The 26692-nt window shown below is 39.4% G+C and overlaps 1 protein-coding gene across 1 annotated transcript in view; it reads left to right on the top strand.

Annotated features, from left to right (window-relative positions):
- The window catches only part of WWTR1 (WW domain containing transcription regulator 1), an 82308-nt gene that overhangs the window by 23574 nt on the left and 32042 nt on the right, over positions 1-26692 (top strand). Inside the window, exon 2 of the mRNA XM_033004641.2 lies at positions 22063-22199. Coding sequence (XP_032860532.2) covers positions 22063-22199 — 137 coding nt within the window. The remainder of the gene's footprint in view (positions 1-22062; positions 22200-26692) is intronic.

The raw sequence follows: 26692 nt of genomic DNA, 5'->3' as shown, positions 1-26692 counted from the left end.
GGCAAAATAGTTAAAGTCTTATTGACAAGATGTAGATCTTGGACTGAAGAATTAGGGATTTGGGGCTTTGAGGAAAACCAAAAAAATGTATTTTAGGATCTAGTTTGGTTCTGCATGTCTGTTGTGCTGTAGCCATTGGCATTCATATTAAAATATAAAGATTGCTGCCTGTGAATTTCATAGCGCAGAAGCTATTTTGACTTTTTTTGGAGCTTAATAAATACTGTCCTGAAAGCTGAGGTTGTGAAAATGATCTCTGAATGAGAGTTGCAGTACCAGGAACTGCTTTGCACAAATGTGTGTATTTTGAGCCAGAGTGCTCAGTTTCCAGTGAGGGAGAATCGTCTGTTTGGGGAAAGACATTTCTCAAGCCAACACATGTTATCATTTGGGAACTCTGAACAAGCAGAATTGGAAGAAGAAAGTTTATAATCTGAAAAAGTTTAGAACGACTGCTGTGCATTTGTGGAAAGAAATTCTAGAGACTGTGGTAACATTATTTGGTTGTCTTTTTAAGAAATGTTGGTCCCTGTATGATATCAAAACCATCAGGTAGACAGAATTGCAGATGTGCCTACTTTTGGAGTAGAAAATAATTCATTTCTGCAACAAAAACCTTTTACAAAAGTGTGCTTCAATATATTGCAATGATATGAAGCTCTTGACAGTTGTTCTTCAAATTACGAAGAGAGAACAGTACATGATGATCAGGTAAGTAGCACAAAGAGCAGAGTTATTTTGGTATTACAATATAATGAGTTCAACCCTATTCATTCACTGATCAAAAGGGCGCCCGGACTTGGAAAAAAAGATCCCATTTTTGTATGCAAAATGTACAATGCTCTGGAAACATTAATAGTGATTTTCTGATAGACTCAGAAAGCAAAACATGAAATAAAAATCTAGACTGCAGAAGAGAATTCTGGGACCAAATTCTGCAGTGTCATACATTTCTCTGCCTCTGGCCAATGCAGCGGGGTACAACTTTAAAAGAGAATTTTTCTATAACTTCATAGGGATTGTATGTGCTGTTTTGTTCTGGGTTGTTTGTCTGTCCTACTATCTGTTCTTGCCCAGGGAAGATTTTGATTATTTCCATATAAGGGGGTTCTGTGTAGTTGAAGGGGGGATTATTTTTTGTTTGTTTATTTATGTTTACTGGAATCCAGAATATGTTAAAATAATAACAGCTTGTCTGGAAATGCCAGCTTGGTAGTAAAAGAATATTTATTAGATTGGGCTGCTTCTCCCTTTCTTGTTGCAAGACCGCACCATTTTATATTTCATATATGTAAATCCTGATTGTTCATAAATGTGGTCACTTTTGACATGGCTTTTGTATTGGTGAATAGAGACATTCACAACAAAACCTGATCGTAGCACTCTAGCTCAAGTGGAGGAAAGTTAATTATTTTTTATTCTGTAACCTATTTAACAATTTCTCTAACTTCATTAATCTGAAATTCTGTAACTTCGTTAATCTGTCATGTATTGCTCACCAAAGAGTATTTTGTCTTCAGATTATTACAATTTTCCCCAAAATATAATAAACATGGTTTTAATAGAACCATTAATGTATCTTTAAATATGAGTGTTACAGACACTCATCAAGTAAACAAATACATTAATGCCATTATATATTGTATACATTAAAGAATCCCATAAGAATGTTCTGTAGAATAGTTTCATTCAGTACCTTTTTTTCTTTCTCTCAAGAATTGGGATTCCATCCAAATTTTAAAGGTTGAGTTTAAAACAACTCAAAGATTGTTTTATTTCCATTTGTATAACTAGTTTAATGTTTTGTAAGTCCTCAGTGTGTACCAACAATGGAATCAGTCAGCTACAGGGAAGCTCAGCAGGACATTCTTAAAGTTCCCTTCACAGTAGCAAATAATGCTGAAACTATTTAATGAAAAGAGCAACTCTTTTCACTGAAAAAGTTATTTTAATTAGTACTTAACATAGGATAATAAATATTCAAATTTTTATGTCATGTTCCAGCTTCAAGATTAGAAATTACGATGAACGTGCAGTAGGAGAACAAAGTCCATGGTTCAGTCAGTTTAATAATTACATTGTGTCTCCTTGTTAAAGCTTCATGAAATTTTCATGAAACATTATCAGTGCCTGGAAGGGCAAGTGCCATGAATTTTATTAGCTAAACCTGCAGGTTGAAATACTGTAGACCATCACTTGAACCTACTACAGTAATGAATAGCTGAACAGTTGAATGTTAGTTATTAATTTCTGTACTTTCAGAGGAGAAGTGATTGAGAGATAACGGTTTTATGTGTTTGTGTGCTTTTAGTGATGTAATGAATGATTAAATCTTATTCTTTCCAACTGTTGAACAGTATAAATGAAATCAGTAGCATGCAGTTTTAAGCTCTTCTGCCTGGTAGATATTTTCTCTTCATATGTCTATACTGCGCCTGTGATCTTTCGCAAATATTACTAGCATTTTGACTTTGAATAAGGCAAACTTTTTTTGCTTTCCAGATTAACAGTGAACAGTGTCAGCAGATAATTAAAATTCTGAAGCTAGAAAATAATACTTAACAGCTGTTCTGGCTGCCTACCACCAGTTGTTTCAAGGATATCAATAGGGGCCACCCGGAGTGCTTTGTGGCAGCTGTAAACGTGGAGTAGCTACAGTAGCTTACTCTCAAGTGCCAGTGAGTGCTTTGAGAGTGAGAATAGGCAAATGTCTTCCATTTGAGAGGGAAGTTGTAAAAGTTCTTCATACGAAAAATCTCCTAAAGCATGTGTTTGCTGATGTCTGATTTTGGTATAAAATGAAAATATCTCTGTAGATATTTCCATTGATATTTCCATTCAATTTCCATTGATTTCTCCCATATTTCCCTCCTCTGTCAGAAATCACTAGACCACAAGGGAATATGAAGTAGATGGAGACTAACGCAGCCATCTCACGATGTAAGCTGTTCTGGCTGCAGGGCGCTGCTGAAAGGAGTGGCCTGGCCCTGCCCTCATCTTTCCAAACCTGCTTCTCCATTTTGTTTTGACTAGCAGTTCTGGGGCTGCAGGGTCAGTCAAATCAATCTGTCAGTCTGGCTGAAATAATCACCAAGGTTTGTTTCCGTAGGTTCAACGAGTTGACCAAGGTGTTCGTTCATTCATTTCACCTTGCCTCCGCATGGCTGTTGGGACTGACACAAAGGGGATGGTGACAGCGTGCCGTGCCCGGCAGGCTACCCCTTTCAGCAGTGCTGTGGCCATGAAACCACAGAGAGACTCTGCTAGCCAGGGGTAGGCTACCTGCTTGTGGTTTTTTAATGCAATCTACCGGGATTGAATTGTGACCATAAACTGCCTCATGCGTTGTTTGTGATTTAGAACCACAGAAAAATAGAACAGACTTTAAATCTGTTTTTTGTTTTACTTGCGACAGCCCAAGTGTCCCATGGTCTGTCCCAGAGACTTAGAAACATCAAGAAGCATCAATATGTTAGTCAGATCACCTGTACTAAATAGCAGGAAACACACTACAGCTGTCTGATTTTTCTACTTCAAATTATTGTCCCATAAAAGGAGAATCTTACCCAGTTGTCAAGTTTAGCAGCACTCTGTACCATATGCCTGCAACATGGCCCTGGGCATAGGCCGGCACCAGAAAAATATGCTATGTCTATACTTAGCCAACCATACATACACCAGTAGTCTAACTCATCTTGTCCAGGTTCTTGTGTAGTACCACCACTGTGGTTTTTTTAGAACAACTCATTATTTCTCACATACCTTCTCAGAGGAGATGGGACCTATCTAAAAATAAATGTATATTCCACTTACCAGTATGAGAAAGAAGGTAATAGCATTCTTCTTTGGGTACCTGGAAGAGAACCAGACCTATCAACTTTTCTTTATATGATATTAGAAAATGTCAGGCTAATGGAGAAATACTTGTTCAGCAGATAATATTAATTTTTAACGTGGTTATCACAGGTAAGCTACAAGAGAAGGGTGTGATAAATGTTTTCTGTGGGGAGTGCCATTTTTACCCGTTATTTGCTAAGGATATTTTTATGAATTACTGTGTCTTCACAAGATAGCCTAAAGAAAGGCTCTACTCCTTCATCATCTGTTCTCGTGCTCACCGTATGAAAATGGATTTTTATCTCCGTTTAACTGCATGAAAGGGTGTATATGTTTGAGAGAAAGAAACCCATGACCTACACTAATCCCCCCCATCTCCCCACCCCGTGATTTCTAAATATGCCAGGCTCTCACAGCGATAGCTGAAGTCACTGGGTGCTGTGTTTTGAACACAAAAGGGATACCTGTTCTGTAAGGTCAGGGCCTAGACATTTCAAAGTGCTTCCTGAAATTACTGGGTACTTCTAAGCACATTGTACTCCTGATCCGTAAAATTGTGACAGCCTTGCAAAACTCAGTGGAAATCTCTGAAGTTGCACTGTGACGATTTACTCATTATCTTTTAAAGACAGTTGATTACATCTCTCACTAGAACAGAGTTTGAGAATTTTGCCGTAAATATGGGATGAAGCTGCATGCTAGGTAAAGAAAATACTGAATAGCATGTCAGTAACTGAGCCTTTTGAATAGTCAAATGTACTTAGTAAGTAAAGCGGACGCTCTCTGGAAAAATAGTGTGTGATTATGTAATTAACAATGGTATCACAATGCACAACCATGAGAGGACCAAAATAAGCTAACACTGAGTGTGTTATTTTGGTTCATTGTATTAAACTTTTCACATTCCTTTTTTTGTGTGTGTAATGTAAACATAAGCTAAAAGAAAAGACTAAGACAACTGCAAACCTAATGAAATTGATGCTTTGTCTGCACAGCCTGGCACGTAAACTGTCTATGCCAATAAAGATTTTTCTCCAAACATGTTCTGTGTGGGCTCATGCCAGAGTGACACTGATTGTTTTTAACAAGATGTGATTCAGATCATAATTTAACTTGGTCCCATTTCCACTTGAAGTTTGCGTTTAACAGAGCTGTAAACAAGTGACAGGCCTTAAAAAATGGGCTGTCCTACTGAAATCATTACATAATCTTCAAGGTTTGTGTTTTTTAAGAGAAGTGACTGTCTCTTACATGTTTGGAAGGTAGTTCTCACATTGTGGGGACTGTTGCAATCTACTTAATGAGTTATAGTTATCAAATGAACACGTGGGTGCGTGATGTTGGGACATGGTGCTGTAGTTTCTGTAAAGCCTTTTTGTGTTGTGATGAGAGGCAAAACTTGGTTCTTGAAATTTTCCAGTCTGTGATGAGGGAATGGGAGAAGTGTGGCAAAGGAAGAGGAATCCAACTGCACGCTACAAGCAAAATGGTGTATTCTTATACAGTTACTGAACCACGTCCTGTCCTTTTTGTTGTGCATATAATGGACATGGAAAAACCAGAATATCTGCAAAGGAATAAAATATTTATACATATATATTACAATAGATCTAGCACTGAAAGTTCATCTTTTGAAACTAAAGCTTCTTGAAGTTCAGAATTACTTAACCTATTAGTGTTTTGTTAATAATTAAGAGTGCTTAACGGAGAATTCTTACAAGGAAGCATTCACAGATTCTCGTTTAATATCGAAGAGATCACATAGCATATGTACAGTTTTCTTACTAGAGACAATCTAAAATGTTTCTCTCTTACTTTTTTTTAATGAACAACAAATTCCTCCCCCTCTCAGGATTAGAAAGATGGCAGCAGTATCTGAAGTGCATCCGGAAGTCTGCAGAACCAGCAGGTGCTGGTATAAAGTGACCTTGGTAAGCTGTGGGGCAGGGACAGTGCTGAGGGTAATACGCTGCATGTGGTCTGGTGAGGAAGAATTCTGCTAGTTCTTGTGGCAACCCCCAGCCAGTCCTCCCACCAGTTCCAACAGCTGCCATAAGCTGCTGTAAAATATCGCTTAATTCTAGAACTGCCTTGATCTTCTTCATCCCCCTTCAGAGATTCCTGGCTCCACCCTTGATCAAACTAACCACCTTAAGGCAATACCACCTTATGGTGGTATTACAGTGGCACCGCTGCTGCTGTGATCCTTAGGGAGCTGTTGGTGTTCCCCTAGTGAACAGTGAGTTTGGAGGTTTCTAAACATGCTGGTAAATGTAACTGCTGTTGGTAAGCATTTAAAAATACTCATTTGTGAGTTAATTTTTTACCCAAATCAGTGTTCTTATTTCTCTGTACTCAGTGGGCCTCTCTCCTGGGTTGAGTGAGTGCTGGAGTTTTTTGGTGGCAGGGGAGGGGGCTATCGGGGCGGCCCCCTGTGAGAAGCTTCTCGAAGCTCCCCCAGCTCCACGTCAGCTCCACTTCTGTTTGGGAAATTGAGCCAATCGGCTGCGCCTCTGCGATAACGTATTTAAGAAGGGACGTGGTGACGGGCAGGGGGACTGGTGAGGAGGAGTTGCTGCAGCTGCGTGAACACCAAGGTCAGTGGAGGAACGGAGGAAGAACGGAGGGGGGAGGTGTGCCGGAGCAGAGACCCCCCTGTATCCTGTGGGGAGACGGCAGGGCGGCCCCCCCCGCTGCCCATGGAGATCTACGGTGGAGCAGACATTGATTTATGGCCTGTGGCTCCTGCTCAGATGATCAAGGTTCTGTGCCCAAAGAAGGTCGGGGTCTCATGGGAAAAGGCAGCCCTGCTGCTGTAATTCAGTGCTGGGAGGATTGCAGCATGTGGGGGTGTCCCACGCCGGAGCAGCTCGGGAAGGGCTGCAGCCGTGGGAGGGAATCCAGTCGGAGGAAGTTGTTGACCCATGATGGAGCAGTGTGGGGAACGCTGCGGCCCGTGGGAGGAACTCATGTCGGAGAAAGTTTGTGGAGGACTGTCTCCTGTGAGAGGGGGACCACGATGGAGCAGGGGGGAACAAGTTCCAGACACTCCCCTCGCCGAAGATGAAGGAATTGGCAGCGCTGACTGCACCCCCCATTCCCTGCCCCTGCGCCCCTGGGGGAGGAGGTAGAGATATCGGGAGCAGAGCTGAGCCCGGGAAGAAGGGAGGGGTGGGGGGAAGGTGTTCTCAAGATGTGGCAATGCTTCTCACTGTCCTACTCTGTTATGTGTTGTTAGTGTCTGTAATAAATGTCTGTTCTTTTTTTCTTCCCCTAACGAGTCTGCCTTTCACTCGTGACCATAAAGGGTGATTTTCCCCCATCCCAGTCCTATCTCGAACCCCAAGCCTGGCTCTCTGTCCCTTCTCATTGCCGGAGGGGAAGGGAGAGAGAGGTGCTGCATTGTGGTTGGCTGCCAACCAGGCCCAAACCACGACAGTCTCACACTTCTACTGAAGTTTCCTGGGAACAGACACTGGGCCTGGGAATCATTTTGAAGTGTGTGAGGAAAATGAGATCAAAGGTTTTTGTAAGAGAAAAAGGATATTTTTATACACATCGTATTTTTTTTGATCCTAGTTGTTACACAGGACAAAGTACTTGTGCATATTTTTTTCCATTTACCTTAGAGGAGGAAAGTCATACTTCTGAAAGTCACTTCATGTGATTTTTTGGGGGTGAATAGGAATCTTGTGACTCAGTATTTTTTAAATAAATTAAGACTGTACTAAGTAGATTTCAGTTTGGATTCTAGTGATGGTATTGGAATTCTCTGTTTAATGCCAAAGAATACTGGCTCTGTGGTTTTTCCCTTTGTGCTTATTCACTTGCAGGGTGTCAGAGATCCAGTGTAGTGAAGGACTTTCATGGCCCTTATCCTGGTTTGGGTTGTTTTTTTTTTTTTTTTAGCACGATATGATAGTATGGTCTGTATATACACACAAATTCCATTAATTTCTGTGGGAACTGGACACATGCATGTAGGGTAATTGTTTCTAAATCTAAAAATCATTTGCATTCAATTTATCTCTTAAGTTTTGCTCACCTGTAACTGCAAGACATAAAGGTCACTTAAAAAAGAATAACAGAGCTAAGATTTTTAAGAAGTTGATGATACTAGACTTCTACATGTGAAGAAGATTCTGCGAGGCTAGCGAAGCAGTTCTCAGAAAGAATGTTTTTAAAAAAACATGACTTCACACTCCAGTTGAGTTCATTTAGCATTTGGAAATCTCAAAGTACTATGTAGTTTAACTGGTAGAATAGTAGATTGGCTTTTCAAAATGTTGTTTCCATCTACATTACTGTGAAAAATCAGTTAATTTCAGTATCTTTACACTTTCTTTTTAAATGCTATATAACTTCACCCGTCAAGGAATAACTGACATGAAAAAATGGCAAGGCTTAAAATAAATTTCACCTCAAGTGAACTGCAGGTGGAAAAAGAGATTTTACAATATCTTTAACAATGCCATATTTAAAAAAAAGGCTAGAAAATTTATACTGCATGAAGCCTGGAAGAAGCATTTTTTTTGAAATATTTAACATTTACTAAAACACAGGGAGTAGAAAGAAAAATTCTTGTAAATAGCTTTTATGTCAAAACTGGTTTGGAGTTAGAAACAAATGTATCTGATGTCACTAGCAGTAAGTGAAAACCAAACCAGTCTTCCAAACTCATTATCTGTGAACAACCTGAATCACTGTTCTCCACTTTGCTCAAGTATAACAGATTGTGAAAAGAGTAGGCAGAGTTTTTAGCCCAAGAAAAATGATCTTCATTCTCACTACTAAGAATACAAGATGTACACTGATTTTTATTTTTTTTTTTAACCTTTCTGAAGTAACTTAGCAAGAAGCTGACATTTTTATTTATTTCTGCTTCTTAGTATGGGTATTTCCTTTCTCCAATCCACAGCACAGCTCACCACACTCCCATGTCTGTTTGGCCGTTTCCCTTTTAGTAAATAGGATCTGTAAAACAATCTGCACTAAATACCATCTAATGCTGATTTTGTGCAGTTATGAAGTCAAACCCCAGTGAAAGGGACTAGAGTGTGATATACGTTTAAAAGTAGAGCAAAGGAGAAAATATTAAGAATTTTGAGGGAGCTCATGAGGCAAAGCCATAGAGGATGTTTCTTTCAATGGAAGAAGTTGTAGAAAAACCCGAAAAACCTAATGCTTTGTCTGCTTGAGACCAATTGTTGGAAGAGAGAGAGATCAAGCCAAAGCTAAAGAAGCAAAGGACACGGGGAGGGGAATTAAATGATAAAGTACTGTGAAATTGGCTGGATCAGTGCATTGACAGTTCTAAAATGAGAAGTCATTTTGAAGTGAACCTGTTAAGACAGAAAACCAGTGAACTGTTTGCAGGTGGGACTGATGTTTTAAAAGACACTAGTATAAAAGGTACTGGGAAAGATGAAAGAAAGCTACTCTATTTGAATATTATTCTGCAGGAGAGGAAATGAGGGACTGTTTCAGTGGTGGTTTACTGTTTGCCCTCAGGAAGTTGACAGGTTTTTTTGAGATGCATGAATGTACCAGGGTTGATATGTACAGTAAACAATTGGCATCTATTATTTGGTGCAAACAAACATACAGCTAGTAGGTACCACCATAATTAATGATTATGCTAACACATTATTTTTCAGTTGCTGTATGCAAGATGAAGTCTTGATTTGGTCTTGGTACTCTTCGGTTTTTTTAATGTAAATGTACTGTATGAATCTTTTTTTCCAGACCAATAGTTGTTAAATATTTGAATTAGACTGAAGTTTTAAAATAAATTTAGTATAGAAAATAATTGGAAAGGGTTCACTCTCGATTCTTTTTTTGAAAAAACTGGGTTGTTGTGCATTCAGGAGCACATACAAACGTACTTCCATTTAGCAACTGCCCATTGTGTTGTGAGGTTAGTTCTCTAAGCTCCTTCCGTGCAGGGAGTGAGTGCCTAAAGATCTGAGGGGCACGGTATTCTGAACGGGGTCCGGCTTGTCTTGTGAAGAAAATTATAATAATAATAATAGTAATAGTGCAGGTTCCTTTCATCTCTTCTCTGTTAGCTTATTAGATTATAAAAGACAGTTGCTGAAAAATAGGTGAGAGGACTTCACATGTTTAAAGGTAAGCAAATGCAACTGCTTGAGCCTTGAGTTACCTCCTTATGCAGGGTTCTCTTTAACCCACTTAATTTCATGAATCTATATTATAGTGCAGCCCACAAAACTGTAGCGTTACTGAAGGAGGGAGGCAGCAAACCGCATTGGGAGTGCAGGGATGAATGTCCAGGGGCAGTGGGCTCTTGTGTCAGGATAGCTGCTGGGGGAGAAGTTGCATGCAGGTCTCTGCTGGCCTTAGTTCTGGAAAGCCAACATTTTATTTAGTCCCACATGACAGTCTTTGAGAAAATGTGTGAAGAGTTCTTGCTCTAACAAATCGCTCCAACTTTTGTACCAACCTTTAAGTTGTGCTAAACTGATCCAATATATTAATAATTATTTTGATTAGGTCTGGTTTTATTATGGATCCCTTTGCTGATTTGAGTTGCTGTCCATAGCCTAAACCAGTTGTATCAACTGAACTGACGAGGTAGCAGAAGTTGGGAATGAACAAGGTGCAGAACTGACTGTGACACCGTGTTTGGCCTCATGAAGTGTACTGCAGAACAGGTGATAGCTTCAAACTCTGCTGAACCTTTTATGTTTTGAAGGGCTGAATGCTTAGCACCCTTTTGGGTTAGGCCCCTACACAGATGAAGGCATTAGCAAAAATGAACATCAACTTTTCTTTGTTATTAACGCTAGTTGTCTGCAGTCTGTGCTGGGACCATGCTGAACTGTCGTGGTGAAGGCAAGCTGCTTGTGTGGGTCATGGTCTCTCAAGAATCCTGGGCCAGCTGACTTGTGATACTAACAGTTGCTTTCATCAGGATCAGAGGGCCAAAATTACTAGCTCCTAGTCAGGGGTCAAAACCCAACTTGCCTTGGGAGAAGGAGCCCTTCTTGAGAGCGTGGCTGAGGCCCCTGGCAGGGCAGGAGGGGGACACAGTTCATGTAGTTACTGGAAGCATTTCTGATTTGTGTCAATAGATTACTTTTTTTTTTCTTTTTTGATACCAGCATGTTTTAAAGTAAGTTTCTAAGGCACTAAAAGCTTATACACCATTTTTCTTTTGCTGCTAGATCCTGTGTGATAATGGTTACTGAAATACTGTGTGGCTTGGCTCTAGCTGTAGTTTTACCAGAAATTGCACTGCAGTACTGTGAGCAAGCTCACAAAATAGACTGGGATGTTGTGGCCTCAAGATAGTTTTCTTAAATGTAAAAATCTTTCCATCTGTATAAGAATATATCTGCCACATCATGCAGTGTCAAAGCATCGTGAGTGGACTCGAGACAAGCTTCCTTTTTGTCCCTTTTTTGTTTACAAGGAACAGAGGGACAGAGAGAAAAAGTTGGGCAATGATTTGGCTCTGCTTGCAGGGATGTAAACAGATTTCCCAATGTTTAGCAATGGTGGTGTAGCTGGAAGCGGATGACTGGACGTGCTCCAGCGCAGTGTGAGCTGTGGCCCTTGCGGAGCAGTTACTGAGTCAGAACACGAGGGCTGTTCATGCTGATGAGTCATCAGCTTCCCACTTGCCCTGAACCAGCTTTACTTTGATGTGTCTGAGTTGAAAAATCCACTCTCCTGGTCCCTATGACAAAGCCCTGATAAAGGAGCACATACAAGTACTACAGTGTTAGCCAAACTCTTAACTTTGTGTTATGTTAGGTGACAGCACGCTTACAGAATAATGTATTTCAAATCAATTATTTCTCCTCAATTCCTCTTCAGCTTTTTTAGATGAGTAGATCTGAATTTCCTAATACCAGAAAAAAAATATTGTCTGAAAATAGAATCCACTGAGATACATTTGTTGTTGGGAGTTAGTACAAACACAAAGAGAATTTGTATAATTCATGCTGCTGCTTGCTAATTTAAACTAACTGAACTGTCTTGGCAAGGCTGCAGTGGAAGTCAGGGATTAGAGCCTAGCAGTTAAAAAATGCAGTACGCAGCAGTAGCACAGATTCTGAAGAACATTGACATTTCAAAGTGGGAAGCAGACACTCAAGCAGAAAGCATTTAACAGAAGCCTAAGGTACAACTGGTGGAACAGAATCAAAAATCCTAGTAAAATAGTGAGTTGTTTAGATTCAAGCTTGCTTTCATTTTTATCTGACGAGGGGCCACCATTAGGATATGATTTACCACTTACTGAGCTTGTGCATCAATAGGACTTTATGAGTGTGAATGCTGTGATTTGGACAACTTGGAGGTGGCATTTGTAATAGCGTGTTCTGTGTCATATTTGAGAGATATTTGATGTATCACACTGAGTTGTAAATATTTAACTTTCCCTGATTTCATTGGGAAGACTGAAACTTCTTGTTTGCCTATGAAGATCCCACTATCAGTCTCATCTGTAATGCTGAAATAAAAGTTAAAATTCATGTCTCTTCTTTCCTACCCTGTTTACTTACAAATGAAGACCTTGCTGAGAAATGGCTTGCTCTGATACTAGGTTGTATAATAAGAAGAAATACAAAGACTGCTTCTGAAAAATTTGAAAGTGAGAATTTGAATATGTATTTTGGGGCTACTTTGTCATATATATGAATATTCTCAAATAAGAATCTCATAAAAACAGTCTTAAAACTTCATTATGTTTCTACATAGCAGTTCTCTCTACTTCATAGTGAAGCTTCATTATTATTAAGCTTCAATATTATTAAGCTAATATTAGGCAAGATATCTTTAACATTTGGGGCTCCTTCATTTTGGATTCATACACCTGTAATGGAGACACCTATCTTTAAAATTTATAGCAGAGAACTGTTTCACTACTTCTCTCCCAAACTCTTAGGCTGTCTCTTTGGATAACGTGTGAAGATGGTGAACAGAAAATGGCATGCAATAGAAGAGGTAATAATAGATATATAATAATAGTATAATATAATAATAATAAAAGAACAAATAATTAGAGATTTAGAGCACTCAGAAAAGTAGTATTTTCAGAATTGTTCTGACATTGAGTTTCAGCTTCGTCTTTGAGCAATCAGTATAGTAATACTTGTTACAGAAAGTGTATTTAAATATGATCAGCACTTTTTATTCATATACATTTTTAAACAAAAATCATGTTACTGTTCCATCTCCTGTTTTCCTCTCCCCCTCCCTTTTAGGGGGAAAAAAAAAAGTGAAAATTACAAGGGAAATTGAAAAATATTACTTACATAACTTTGGAGATATTTTATGAAAAACTTTTGAAAAGGAAAATGTTATCATTTGCAGAAAATTATGCAAAAATTAAAAGCATAAACTAGCAATTACAGAGAAATATTTCTTTCTTAAGGGAAATGGAATCTTCTTACAATTTACAGAAACAGAATATAGCTCTTAGGACTGAATGAAACAAACATGTTTCTGTGGTATTTATTAAGTATTTATTTAGACAGATCTTTCTCTATAGATGCTGCTACACCAGAGTTAAGTGTGTAAAGTGATTTATAACAATATAATTCCATTGACAAAGCGGGTAAAACTAGCATACAAATTAGTGCCTACCTAATTGTCTTGGTAATACTGAAAGTTAAATGCTTAATCTTTGTCCAGTACTAGTGTAAAGCTCAGATGTTGGGGGAAGTAAAAACTTTACTGTCTTCCAGGCAGGTCACCCATGTACTACAGTTTAGCAATGAAGGCAGAATTTCCAGCCTGTGTTCCTTGTCTTTGTCTGAAGCTTTGTTTTCTGTCTCATTGTTGTAGGCTATGTATATGCCAAGAAAAAAAATCCTCCCGGGATTAGTACTTCTGGAAACAATAAAACAAGGAACAGATGGATTGATACACTCCCAGATAAGGATATTTAGGGGTTCTCTCCTCAGTGTTTTTTTCTTGCATACAGATACACATTTCAGAGCTGAATAAATCGTCTTCATTACAGTGAAATGTCACAGGTGTGAGTGACATTTTTTTCCAAGGTTGAAATAAACAGTGGTAAAAGGGTGTGGTTTCACGGTTAAAAATGCTTCTGCCACTGAAGCTCTGAATTGCCTCTCCCTTCCTCATGCAACCATACAGCTGGTTGGGTGAGAGTCCATCAAAAACAGAATCGGCAAAACAGAAATGAATAAGAAATTGATATTAGCCATAAGGGTTTGCTTAGCCTGATCTGGCACCCTGCATGACTTGCGGGATCAATATTGTCAGCCCAAGAAAAGGGATCAGAACACATGGCTGGGGATGTGGGACTTCCCTTCTCAGCAGCAGCATGGACTTGGGTTCTTCTCAGCCAGTCATGACATCGCAGCTTCAGTCTGACTTACTCTAACATTGAACTGTGTCATCCTTTAAAAAAACCAAAGCAGTCCTATGGACAGTCCAGAGCTAAATGCTGCTCTTACACTGGCTCGTTGTGCCTGAATCTGATCTGGCTGCTCAGCACAGTGTGCATTACTGAATGTTTGTAACAGGGTTATGCATGGGAGCCACTGTCATTTGGCGATGTAGACTAGTAACTGCCTTTGAATTTATTTTAATGATGAAAGTCCTGAATTTCAGGACAGTATTCTGCATTTTAGTGATCAAAATCCACCTGTAACGATTAATGTTTTGCCCATTGGCCTTTAAGAAAAAGGCTGTTCTGAATTGAATTTTGTCAGCTCTGATAACCAGGAGGCTGTGAGAATCTAAAAAAGGCTAATTTCTGTCACTGCTACATTTTCTTTTATTCTCCTATATAAATAAAACGATATTGGGTCAAAATCTGCTATTCCAGTATAAATCCAAAACATTTCAAGTGGAATGAACTGGTGCCTGTTTCTGCAAAAGTTTAACATAACATTTCCAATACCTATGTAGAAATAAAGGGGAGGAATTTACATAAACAACGTAAATCAGGATGGGGGGGCAGCTTCTCTGACCTGAAACTAAGCCCTTCATTTTAGAATCTTAGTCTGATTTTAGAGAATTACTGAGTTTTCAAGTCTTCTATCTTAAGTTGTTAAATAAGCATTGTCTAATGCTTAAAAGCCTTTCTTTAATAACTGGATAAAGCCAAATCAGTTTAGTGGTCATAGTAATAAATTCTAGTAACAACCAGCCATTACTTGGTCTTGAATCATAATATCAATGCCATATTTGAGGGTTCTGTTTCGGACACTCTTGTCTGAATGTTTTTTCATGAAGAAGATATGTTTGTATGCTGCCAGGATGGCACCGAGGAGGATAAGCAAGGCCACTGGTGGATCCTGGCTGTGGCTGCTGAGAAATTACAATGTTTAGACAGAAAATTCCTGTGTTTTGTTTTGTTTTAAATGCAGTTGGATTCCTTAAGATCTATGATCCTGAGGTTTTTTAACCAATTTTTCAGTTCTGTAAATTTAGGAACATTACTAAATGGTTGTCATTGCCCTGCTTCTCACATGTGTAATTAAAGTACAGATTGTTTTCTATAAAAAGGATAAAAGAGATTTTGAACAAAAGAAGTATTAGTTTTCAGATACAGTTTTATGACTGGTTCCTTTGCATAGCTATTTGCAGAATATTTTTATCCCTTTTTTATGAGGACTTTTATGTAAGAAGAGGCTTTATGAATTTATTAAAACTTGATTGAATATTTTAAATTTGCAACTCTTATTTCAAATGAAAAAGGAGAAAATCTGCAAGGCAATATAGATACATCCTAAAAAGATACTAACTTTGAAACTAGTTCCTTGTTTATTGATTCTAGTTTACGTGTTCATGTTTTGTGCTGGTTTCATGCTGGCTGCCTTTGATTAATGCTGACTGCCTCACTATGTCGATAACTAAAAAAAGACACATAATTCAGTGAAAGCAAATGGCAGAGCTCTTCTTCATCCTTCGTAGCAGGACATTTCAAGTGGGCATATTTTAAAACAAAAAGGAAGGGATGGAGAATTGTTTCATGGTACAATGTGGAAAAAAGCTCCTTTACAGGACTACAGCTCATTTCATCCTAATTTGATGATCAGAAACCAGATATTTCAACAGGAAGTGTTATGCCAAATGTGTTTCTAAAAGAGTAACAATTGCTTGACTCTCTTGCTTTTAAAGTATATTGAGGATAATATTAACATAGTACTGTTTTTAATAGGTTTTTTTCAAAGTCATTTGGATGTGATTTTGATGAGCTGATGACAATGTTTACTGTCAGCACTATATAAACTGTATTGCTGAAGAATATTTTTAATGACTTCTGCTACCTAAACCCGATATGATTTCAAATTTTTTACAGTTTCAATAAAGTAAGCCCAATAACCCTGTATTAAAGGTGTAAGACAAAAAACAATATAGCTATTGTAATAGTCTGCCAGCTGCAACCAAGCATTTCTGCTACCATGTTCTTTCCTAAATATCTGCAAGGCTGTGAATCTGTGCAAAATTAAAAGAGTATGACCCACTTTCCATTAGCATCTGTAGCAAAGCTTCTGGTGAATTCAGTGTTTCAGGATCAAGGCCTAAATGATAAATTCCATATTTTGATCAATGTCTACTTTTACTACTTGCTGACCTATCTTGCAAAGAAGAACAGATTATTTTTACTTTTCTCTACACAGCATTTTGCATGAAGTAATAACAGGATCAAGATATTTAGGTATTAAATATTTTGAGTTAAAAACCAGTATCTTTCAATGTTTACGTGTAACTAAATGTCAAATGCAAAATAAATGCGCCACTGGGGGAGGTATTTAAGAAGGGCACCCCCACCCCTCCCTTCTTCCCGGGCTCAGTTCTGCTCCTGATATCTCTACCTCCTCCCCCAGGGGCGCAGGGGCAGGGAATGGGGGGTGCAGTCAGTGCTGCCAATTCCTTCATCTTCGGCGAGGGGAGTGTCTGGAACTTGTTCCTCCTGCTCCATCGTGGTCCCCCTCTCACAGGAGACAGTCCTCCACAAACTTTCTCTGACATGAGTTCCTCCCATGGGCCGCAGCATTCCCCACACTGCTCCATCATGGGTCACCAACTTCCTCCGACTGGATTCCCTCCCACGGCTGCAGCCCTTCCCGAGCTGCTCCGGCGTGGGACACCCCCGCATGCTGCAATCCTCCCAGCGCTGAATTACAGCAGCGGGGCTGCCTTTTCCCATGAGACCCCGGCCTTCTTCGGGCACAGAACCTTGATCAGCTGAGCAGAAGACACAGGCCATAAATCAATGTCTGCTCCACCGTAGATCTTCATGGGTGGCGGTGGGGGGGCTGCCCTGCCGTCTCCCCACAGGATACAGGGGGGTCTCTGCTCCGGCACACCTCCCCCCTCCTTTCTTCCTCCGTTCCTCCACTGACCTTGGTGTTCATGCAGCTGCAGCAACTCCTCCTCACCAGTCCCACTGCCCGTCACCACGTCCCTTCTTAAATACATTATCGCAGAGGCGCAGCTGATGGGCTCAATTTCCCACACAGAAGTGGAGCTGACGTGGAGCTGGGGGAGCTTCGAGAAGCTTCTCACAGGGGGCCGCCCCGATAGCCCCCTCCCCTGCCACCAAAAAACCCCACCACTCACTCAACCCAGGACAGAAGGTAAAAAGGAAGAAACACTGTGACAATCAGTGTGTGCTCCAGTGGTTTGCAAACTTCAGTTTTGAGTTTCCTAGTCATCTGAGTTTCTTAGGCAGGTTTCTTAATTTCATTATTCCTCGGAGGTAAAGGCCCTGTCTCTTGAATACATCCCTGAACATGGTATTTCAGAACCTCTTGAAGATGCCTCTTCAAGAATAGAGAAGCAGAGCTCTTTGCTGAGCATGCGACGATCCATTTATTCAGCGGGAGGTAGTATGGGAACAAAATACGAATGTTTTGAAGACAGCAGTGCCTATATTTGGGCTACTGAATAGAATAGAATAGTTCAGTTGGAGGGGATCTACAACAATCCTCTGGTCCAACTGCCTGACCATTTCAGGGCTGACCCAATGTTAAAGCATATTATTAAGGGCATTGTCCAAATGCCTGTTAAACACTGACAGGCGTGGGGCAGCGACCACCTCTCTAGGAAACCTGTCCCAGTGTTTGACCACTCTCTTGGTAAAGAAATGCTTCCTAATAATATCCAGTCTAACCCTCCCCTGGTTTAGCTCTGAACCATTCCCACACGTCCTGTCCCTGGCTCCCAGGGAGAATTGATCAGCACCTCCCTCTCCACGTCCCCTCCTCAGCGAGCTGTGGAGAGCAATGAGGTCGCCCCTCGGCCTCCTTGTCTCCAAGCTAGACAAACTCCCTGACGGACAGGAGACACATGTCCTGGCCCAACCATGTCGCCAACCCACTGCAACATGGGCCGCCACCAGTGTTTTCTGTGCTGTGGCCTGGATGCTTGGGCTGATGCCAGGAGCTCCTGCGTGGCCCACCCCTTGGCTACCTGAGGAAAAGGGGCACATGGCTTTGCCATGGCTGTGGGGAGCTCCCAGCTCCCTGTGAGACTGTAACAGGGTGTGGCTTGGGGCTGTCTTGCATGTCCTGCAGTGTGCTGGTAGCTATCTGGCTAACCGTTGGAGGGGCGAGCGGACAGCAGCGTGCCGTGGCCTGGTCACATCCCCACCCAGCTGTTCTACAAGTGGCCGCAAAGGAGGCAGCCACCCTCTGCTGCCCTGGGCAGCCCCTGCCCGTCCCTCCTCCGCCCTCTCCTCTCAGCCCTTGTTCACCTGGCTACCTGTCTGGTGCGGCCCTTTTCACCCGTGTCCGGGGCCACCGATGTCACCAACAACTCCGCAGTGACATGGCCAGCACCAGTGCTGCCTGCTGTCACACAGCTGTGATGCCAGTGGGGCTAGTTCTAGGAGCTGGTAGCTGCCTGTTGTAACATGGCCATGACATCAGCAGGGCTGGTGCCCGGAGGTGGCACGGTATCACCATGACATGGTTATTATCTTCCACTGTTCAGGCAGGAAGAGACAATTAAATAATAAAAATAAATATATATATATATATATATATATATAAATAAATAAATAACAGCTGGCAATACTGGGGTGGGAAATTAGATAGCCGTAGCAACTGTTTAAAGAACAGGACCTCATTAAAGGTTAGAAAATAACTAAAACCAGCAATTCAGTGGTTTTAACCACTTCCCAATTTTAAAGATTTGTGTGGTATTTACTGCTGAGATTTGTGGGTCTGAAGGCAATTCTGTAAGAAAAATGCTTGTCCTGTTGACTGAAGGTAATATTTCACACCTTTGGAATTAAAGCCATGTCTGGTGCCAAACCCTGCACCCGTGAGTGGCTGACAGTGCTGAGCATGGGTCAGCAGGAACTGCAAGATTTGTGTCTGTCCTTCCCTGAAACAAGCTAAAGATTTTGCCAGGGACTGTCTCGTCCTACACACTTCAGTTAGTGGAGTGAAATGCATGAATTAGCTTCCATCTGCTTGGTTCACTGCGGGCTATTACATACAAACTCTTCAACTGACAGGACCAGAGGCAGTGGGTGCAAACGGAAACACCGGAGGTTCCCTCTCAGCATCAGAAAACACTATTTTACTGTGAGGGTGACCAAGTGATGTAGTGGGTAGACTTGTTCTTTTTTCCCAAATACTTAAAATGAAAGGATCCTCAAAATCTTAAGTACAAACTCATATACATTATTCTGCATGTGTTCATAGCTCTCACGTGAATCAAAAAATGAAGATATTTTGTTGTCTTTTAATGCCTGTGAAGTGTGAGAATGTTACTGCTGAAAAGAACTCTGATAAAGCAGCATTTTGAAGTTGACCATTTTCGTATTCTACTGTGTCTTTTTGTTAAGAGCACTTCCTGGTTTTGCTCACTGTACGTAATTGATAGTCCTAGTTGAAGGTTTCAGATTTGTAGTCCAGGTGGGGAGTATGTTCAAACAAGTTACAGATTGCTTAATACAACTGACTTCATAAATACTTTTAACTTGTGCTTCAAGTTTTTCTAACAGGAATTTGTGCTTTCAGTTTTTAGAGATTAGCATTACAGGAAAAAAAGTCCGATTTAATTTTAACCTTTTTGCTTCTATTTCACAGTGTTTATATTGAAAAAAAGTTTTAAAGTGAGAAAGGTGTTTTGAAATAAGCTTCATTATTTAATCACTAAAGGTCATACTTAAAAACATGTTTCTCACTGTTTGGGGAAAAATATTTTCTATTATATGTTGGTATTCCAAAACTCATAGCTTTGATTAAGTGTAGCTTCTTTATTTAATTATGATGCCAGAGAAACAAAAGAATGGAACTTTAAATAAAAATACTTTTAATCTCATTTAGGCACAATTAAGACTTAACAGAAAACATTGCTCAATTTACTGCTATAGCAGCATCTTTCATTCAGAGTGCCATTTCTTAATTTTGGACAAACATCATTAACTGAACTGGATGCAAGAGTTTTTATACTTGAAAAGTAAGAGTATAAAGAGAAGCTAAAATATAATAAAAGTTTACAGTACATGGAGAATAAAGTATTGTAATGCTAGGGAAAAGCAATGGTGGGTGGTTTCATTGTGAATGATAACAAATATTCAAGAAGCTATGAAGAAAGGAAGTGACTCAACAGCTTAGAGGCTGAATTTTAGGCAAGCATCAGAGTGAAAGTGTGATCTTCAGTTACAGTTTTGGAACTATACATTAAATGTAAAATACCAGGAAAATAAAATGGCTATGGACTAAATAAAGACAGTGTCACTTTTTTCTGTTCTTTAAAAAATGTATCAGGTTGGTTTTGTTTGGTGGGGTTTTTTGTTGTTGTTGGGTTTTTGTTTTGTTTTATTTGGTTTGGGTTTTTGTTTGTTTTTTTGTTTGTTTGTTTTGTTTTGTTTTTTTTTTAATGCTGCTTGTAATTCACATTATTTTTGGTAATATCAGAGACTTACTGTAAAGAGTTTGGATGTGGTAACATCACAGTAGCCAGAAACTTGCCTGTGAAGTAGAACTGGTGATCAGCTGAGTCTGAAGGTGTGGAGTGGTCACAGTAGTAACGGCAATGATAATAATGAATAATAATGTAGGTGAAAACAGCAATGATGAGTTTGAGCCTGAGTTTGGTAAAGATGATGTTAGACTGTGCTTTTATGAAAGGTGTATTGGAATGGTTTTCCAGACACCGAATATTTACATTTTTATCCTTCTTTATGTGTTCTTCTTAAAGACTTTACCGCTTTTAAAGTTGTCTAACAGAATACTAGTAGAGGAAAACCCATCTGATTCCAGCCAGTAATCAGTAACCTCCTTAGTCAGTTGGGTGAAAGCTGGATGTGGAACCAGGCAATCTCTAGATAGATACCAGATTATTGATTGCTTTAAGATAGTTCTTTTATTATTTTCTTGTTTCAAGTAAAATTACATACTGATCCTTAAGATCCTTGTCCTGGTAAGTTTCTTTCAAAAGATGCATTTCAGTGAAAACCTTCTGTTGCAACAAAACCACGGTTCCTTCACCACTGTATTCTGTGGCAAAAAATATTTTACAGAGATCCTACTTTATGGTTACCTCACTGTAAAATCTCATGCAGTTTTATGCAGTACTCCTTTGTTTTCAGGGTAATACAGGTACATGAGGGTTTACATACTAGAGTGGTAGATACATTGTTGACCTACATCAACTACATTGCAGTAAAAACTTTTGGTGCCTTTACAGAGAAATTGGTGATTACACATGAGTCACGAGGACATAACCTGCCCCTTTTGGTGATGAGAATATAGTCTGATATTCTTGGAGGTGTACAGACAAACTAGTTTTCGTGGTGTGGTAAGGAGCAAAGCAGTTGGATTTGGCAAGACAAACACTTGTCTTTTCAAAACTCAGCAAAATCACCATATATTGCTGAATGAAGAATGGCCATAGATTTGAGTATATAGAAAAGGACTGGTAGGACAAGAGTAAACAACTTCTGGACAATTAAATAATCTGGAAGATGAGCATGTATTACAGATTTTCAGTATCATAACAGAACTCACCAATCAAGTTCAGGTAAAAGCAGTTATTCAACAGTAGTGCATAAAAAGTTAGAGTGGGAGGAGCAGCAGATCAGAAGAAAAACAAATGACGAGATGATAATTTCAAGTGGGTTAGGGTGAGATGTGAAGGGCAGAAAAATGTGGGATAAGAAAAGGAACTAGGACCTCCATGATATTATGCCTAACCATATATATAATATACTTGGGTATTTTGTGTTAAGCTTATGTTTTGTCTTTTCTTTCTCAGTCACATAGAAAAAATTACAACATGGCAAGATCCTCGAAAAGCTATGAATCAACAGCTGAATCACATGAGCCACCATCCTGCAGCTACTTCCACACCAATACCCCAGAGGTCTATGGCAATGTCTCAGCCAAATCTCGGTAAGTACTGGATGTCATCTCTGTGGTCGAAATACAAAAGAGAGAGGAGTGCCACCTTTCACTAACTGGTTTGCCAAAGTAATTTTTGCTTCAAGAAGGGTAGTTCTGATCCTGCTATCAGGCCTAACAGTATGTTCTCCACTTCCTTTTCTTATTTTTCCCTCTGTAGTGTTGGCAGCAAGTGAATTCATACTGTTTTAGATAAGGTTCTAACATCTCATTAATTTTATTTTACAAACTCTGTGACAAATTTTTGATGTAGTATTGAACATAGAAAAATAAGCTCTTCTGGTGATTTTTCATTCAGAGGTGGTACAAAGCTTCTACAAGCCCAACATATAATTTTCAGAGCTTACTGTGCAAAGTGCTGTTAGGTGATCTGTCTGCAGTCCTTCTTGTGTTTCTTCAGGTTACAGGTTGTAGCTGGTTTGCATGTTTGTTTATGGTGGTAGGGGTTTTTTGCATAATTAGGTTCTGTACTGGAAACTACTTGCAAAATACTAAAAAGGATATTTTGCAGTTTGAACTACCTAAGGACTTTCTGTAAATGGTGTGGTTTCATTGCTGTTCCTGTTTAGCACTTCAAGCTTAAACTTAAGCATCAGTTGATGTTCCTCGTATTTTGCCAGATATGAGCCTTAGTGAAAACAAAGCCATGAAAACTCTGAAAATTTTAAAGAAAATATGTAAATGGAAGAAAACATTTTCAGGTATAATTGAGAATTACAAATAATCCCTCATACTTCACTTCTACAGCTTTAACTTTTCTACCACTCAGGAAAGTGAGGAACAGGTAGGTCAACTTACAGGCTCAAGATCACAAAACTATGTCAAATAGGTAGTCTTGAAAACACAGACCAGATTCCTGTTCAGGTTGATTTTTGGTAGGTTGGTCTCATGATTCCATGACTATTCATTTGCAGTGTGGTTCATCAGAAATGTCTCTTCGCATACTAAGAAAATGGTAAATAACTGGCTGCCAACAGTCACCAATAGCAGTAATGCAATATACATACTTACTTTTCTCTTAAATTTGTAATAAACACCTAGGCTGTCCCCTGAGGTCACTAACTTCAGCTCTTTCTTATACCTTTCTCTCAGTAACTGTCCTGCTTTAATACATTCAGTAAAAGGTGTTGGTTATGATATGTGATTTAGTGGACAGTAGGAAGTTGTATCATGAGAGTGGATATCTGAAGAAGAAACTTGAGTAAAACCCAGGAGGCTAGGGTGTACTACAGTGTGTCATACTACGTGGTAAAACTAATAATTGCTCTGTGTGTATTACTTCAAACTACAGCTGTGTTTAGGTCAGTCTGTTTGTAGCAATTCTTAAATGGCCAAGAGGTAAGAATGGGACAGCAGGGTTTTTTGTTCATACCAACTCCTTAACTTATGTTGACATCTAATTGAAAAACAGAGGAGGTACCATAAATCAGGACAGTGTACAGCAAGCTTTTTCCCCCCAGTTTGTCAGTGGAAGTGAATCAAAGCCAAGTCCTGTACTGAAATACTTACATGCTGAATTTTAGAAGAGGGTCTTTCTCAGGATACAAAGATTTATAATTAAAAGCGTACACCTAATTAAGAGTCTGTTCTTGATGGGACTTCAGGTGCCCAACAGGGGTACTTTCACAGACTTCAAAACCTGTCACATCAAATACAGACTGTATTTCATTCAGTACCCTTGACATTTATAGATGAGGTTCCACTTTTTGCTAGGTATTTATACAATGCTTGACATACTGGTTCAGATCTGTGACTGAATTTCCTAAACATTAGCCTGCTAGAAATAATATGTAAAAATTTCCACAGTGTCCATATTTATTTAAACGAAAAAATATTTTGTCAGTGTGTTTTGGTGAACAGCTTTTCTTTCTGGTATATATACATATATATACACACAGAAATTACAAGATTGCAGTAATCTGAACAGAATACAGTAGCCTCTGAATACTTCACGTGACAGTTTAAAATACACGTGATTGCAGTTTCCAGTACTAAAGTAGAATGTCTCTATTTTGAAATGATCTTGGACAAAAGGAAGGGTCTTTCTGCTCTTCTGTGATGCTGAGTGTTACTGCTAAACCTGCTTTCTTGGGTCTGCGCAGACATTGAAGTGAGCAATTTGTTGGTCCGGCAGTCAGATCTCTAAGCCAGAAGTGATTGTGCCAACATCGTACAGACATCAGAGGAAAAATGGAAACTGGATACCAAGTTAAGCCACTCTTCTGGCCATAATTCTGTAACTTCTTAGCAAATGAAGTCTATGCATCTGTCTTTTGCCTTAGCGTTTTTTAGTACTGTAGGAATTAAAAGAAGTTTTTCTTTTGAAGATGTGCCACTTAAAAGGATTTAAATATTCCAGGTCTGCATACTGGTCTGCACTTCCAATTACTAACACATGTGTTTTCCTTGCTATGCTTCTTATGAAGAGATGGAAAATATGGTCTGTTCTGTACAGCTTGTTGCTTTCGTTTATAAACTCCTTTCAGCAATATTTGCTGTGAAGTATACAAAGGCACTTATAAACATTCTATCAAAAGCACAGATTGTGACTAAGTGATACCAAATCATAGTATGCCTACACTTGAGACACAGAAAAACATACAGTGAAAGCTGATTGAAATTAGTAGACATACCTTAAAAAATCTGCTGTATTTTTCTACCTTTTTTCTTACTATTGTCTGTTTATGAGCTACTCGTACTGTTTGCTTATATCTTCAGCAGTGTTAGTTTTTTCACCAACTTTTAAAGCACTGCTTTTTAAATGTTACATAACAAAGGCATCTAAAGGTATTTCTTCCTTCAATGCATCTTGTTAAATTTACAGAAGACTAATACATTCTAGGCAGGTTTCTATGCTCATTTACATGCCACCACTAAATTCAATGAAGTTTCATGAATGAGAAGGGAAATTTGACTCAGGGATTGAAAGCATATTGTTGCAGGTTAGCGTATATTCAGACTTGTTCAGTCTGCTTTTTCTAAATATTTTACCTTTGTTGTTCTTTTAAGACAGTTTGTAGATGGATAGACTAAGGAATCACTAACAGGAATCTTTTAACTGTATATTTTGCTGTTGGAATGCAACAAGGAAAATGATCAGCCTCTGACTGAAGACAACCAGAAACACTAGATTTCTTGCATCTTCATAAATCCCATTTACTTGGGTGCTGAATCTGCACATGTATTAGTTTTCTGCCCATTCTGAAACATAGCCTTTTCCAGCCGATTGATAAAGCATTAACTATTTATTGCCAGTCAACTCTATTATTGTGGTAGAATCAAAGACCATATGTGGAAGGAGGGCTATTTGTACACCCTTACTTTAGGCATCTAACCTAGGTCCCTTAATTGAGAGACCAAGCCCCATTGACTTCCTGTGAATGAAAGGAAGGAGAGAGCAGTTTCATTGCACCTGAGGTAACAGTTAACCTACTGCCTGACTTAAATGTCTAAATTGTTCTGTGGAAGCACCTAAGCCCAAGCTAGGGAAGCTGTTCTGCCTTAATGACAGGCCCTGGTCTACGAAGATTGTGGAGGAGGGGTTTTGGCTATGTATAGCAAAATTTAGGGGAAAAAATTAGATCCTTATAGAAGTTTATTTTGCAACAATTTTTAATCAAATGCTGCTTGTTTTGTAGTCTTTCTCTGTTCTACATTATGCAACACTCAAAACCATTGCTATTTTCATCCTGCTTCCTTCGAACTGTTTTAAAGAGATTTCTTTTGTGATTGTATTCTTCATCCAGTTGGTGAGCACAATCTGGCCATCATTTGAACGTTTTTCGAGTTTAACAGTTTGCAACTTAGTTTGACATAAAATAATAAATACTATCAGAAGGTTTTGTGTTTCCTATATGAATTAGCTTGAACTTACATGCACGAGTTCCTTAAGAACCTTGCACAAAAAGACCAGACTATCTGCAGAAACACTCAGAAGACCTTCTGGGCAAAGTGGCATACATCATGTTACAGGGGTTGTAGGATTTAGGCCTTAGAACAAATACCAGTTGCAGACAAGAAGGCACAGTTGTTCTAGGTCCTGTGTGAGTGACTAAGCTGCATGTTAAGTAGTGCCCAGAGTCTGGTGGTTTGAGAGTTTCGGGCGCTCTGCCACTTTGTAAAATGCCTTTGAGTTTATTTGGGTGTGATTAGAGGCTTTCAGTTTATCTAACTAGAAACTGTGGTTAAAATGTGTGTTTGGTCTAACTAAACTCACCAAAGCCCCGCCAAGCTGGATGTCCCTGATGCTCCCTAGTGTCTGGCTATCACTGTCATCTTCGCCTCTCTTCACAGTTGACAGTACAGCATCAGCAATGACAGAAACACATACCTGGTTTTACCACTTTGCATTTTCCACTTCTGGCACACAAGAGAACTTATCAGACTTTGCATAGCGATGGGATTGGTGGGTGGAAAGGCTTGTAAAAACTGAAATCATGTATGAGCTGGCTGTCAGGGAAGAAGTAACAAAGAGTGAAGAAAAG

The sequence above is a fragment of the Tyto alba genome, unplaced genomic scaffold (genome assembly GCF_018691265.1).
Source record: "Tyto alba isolate M040663 unplaced genomic scaffold, T.alba_DEE_v4.0 Super-Scaffold_10, whole genome shotgun sequence".
Classification (NCBI taxonomy): Eukaryota; Metazoa; Chordata; class Aves; order Strigiformes; family Tytonidae; genus Tyto; species Tyto alba.
The sequence above is the reverse complement of the archived record's forward strand: the minus strand, read 5'-3'. Positions and strand labels throughout refer to the sequence as shown.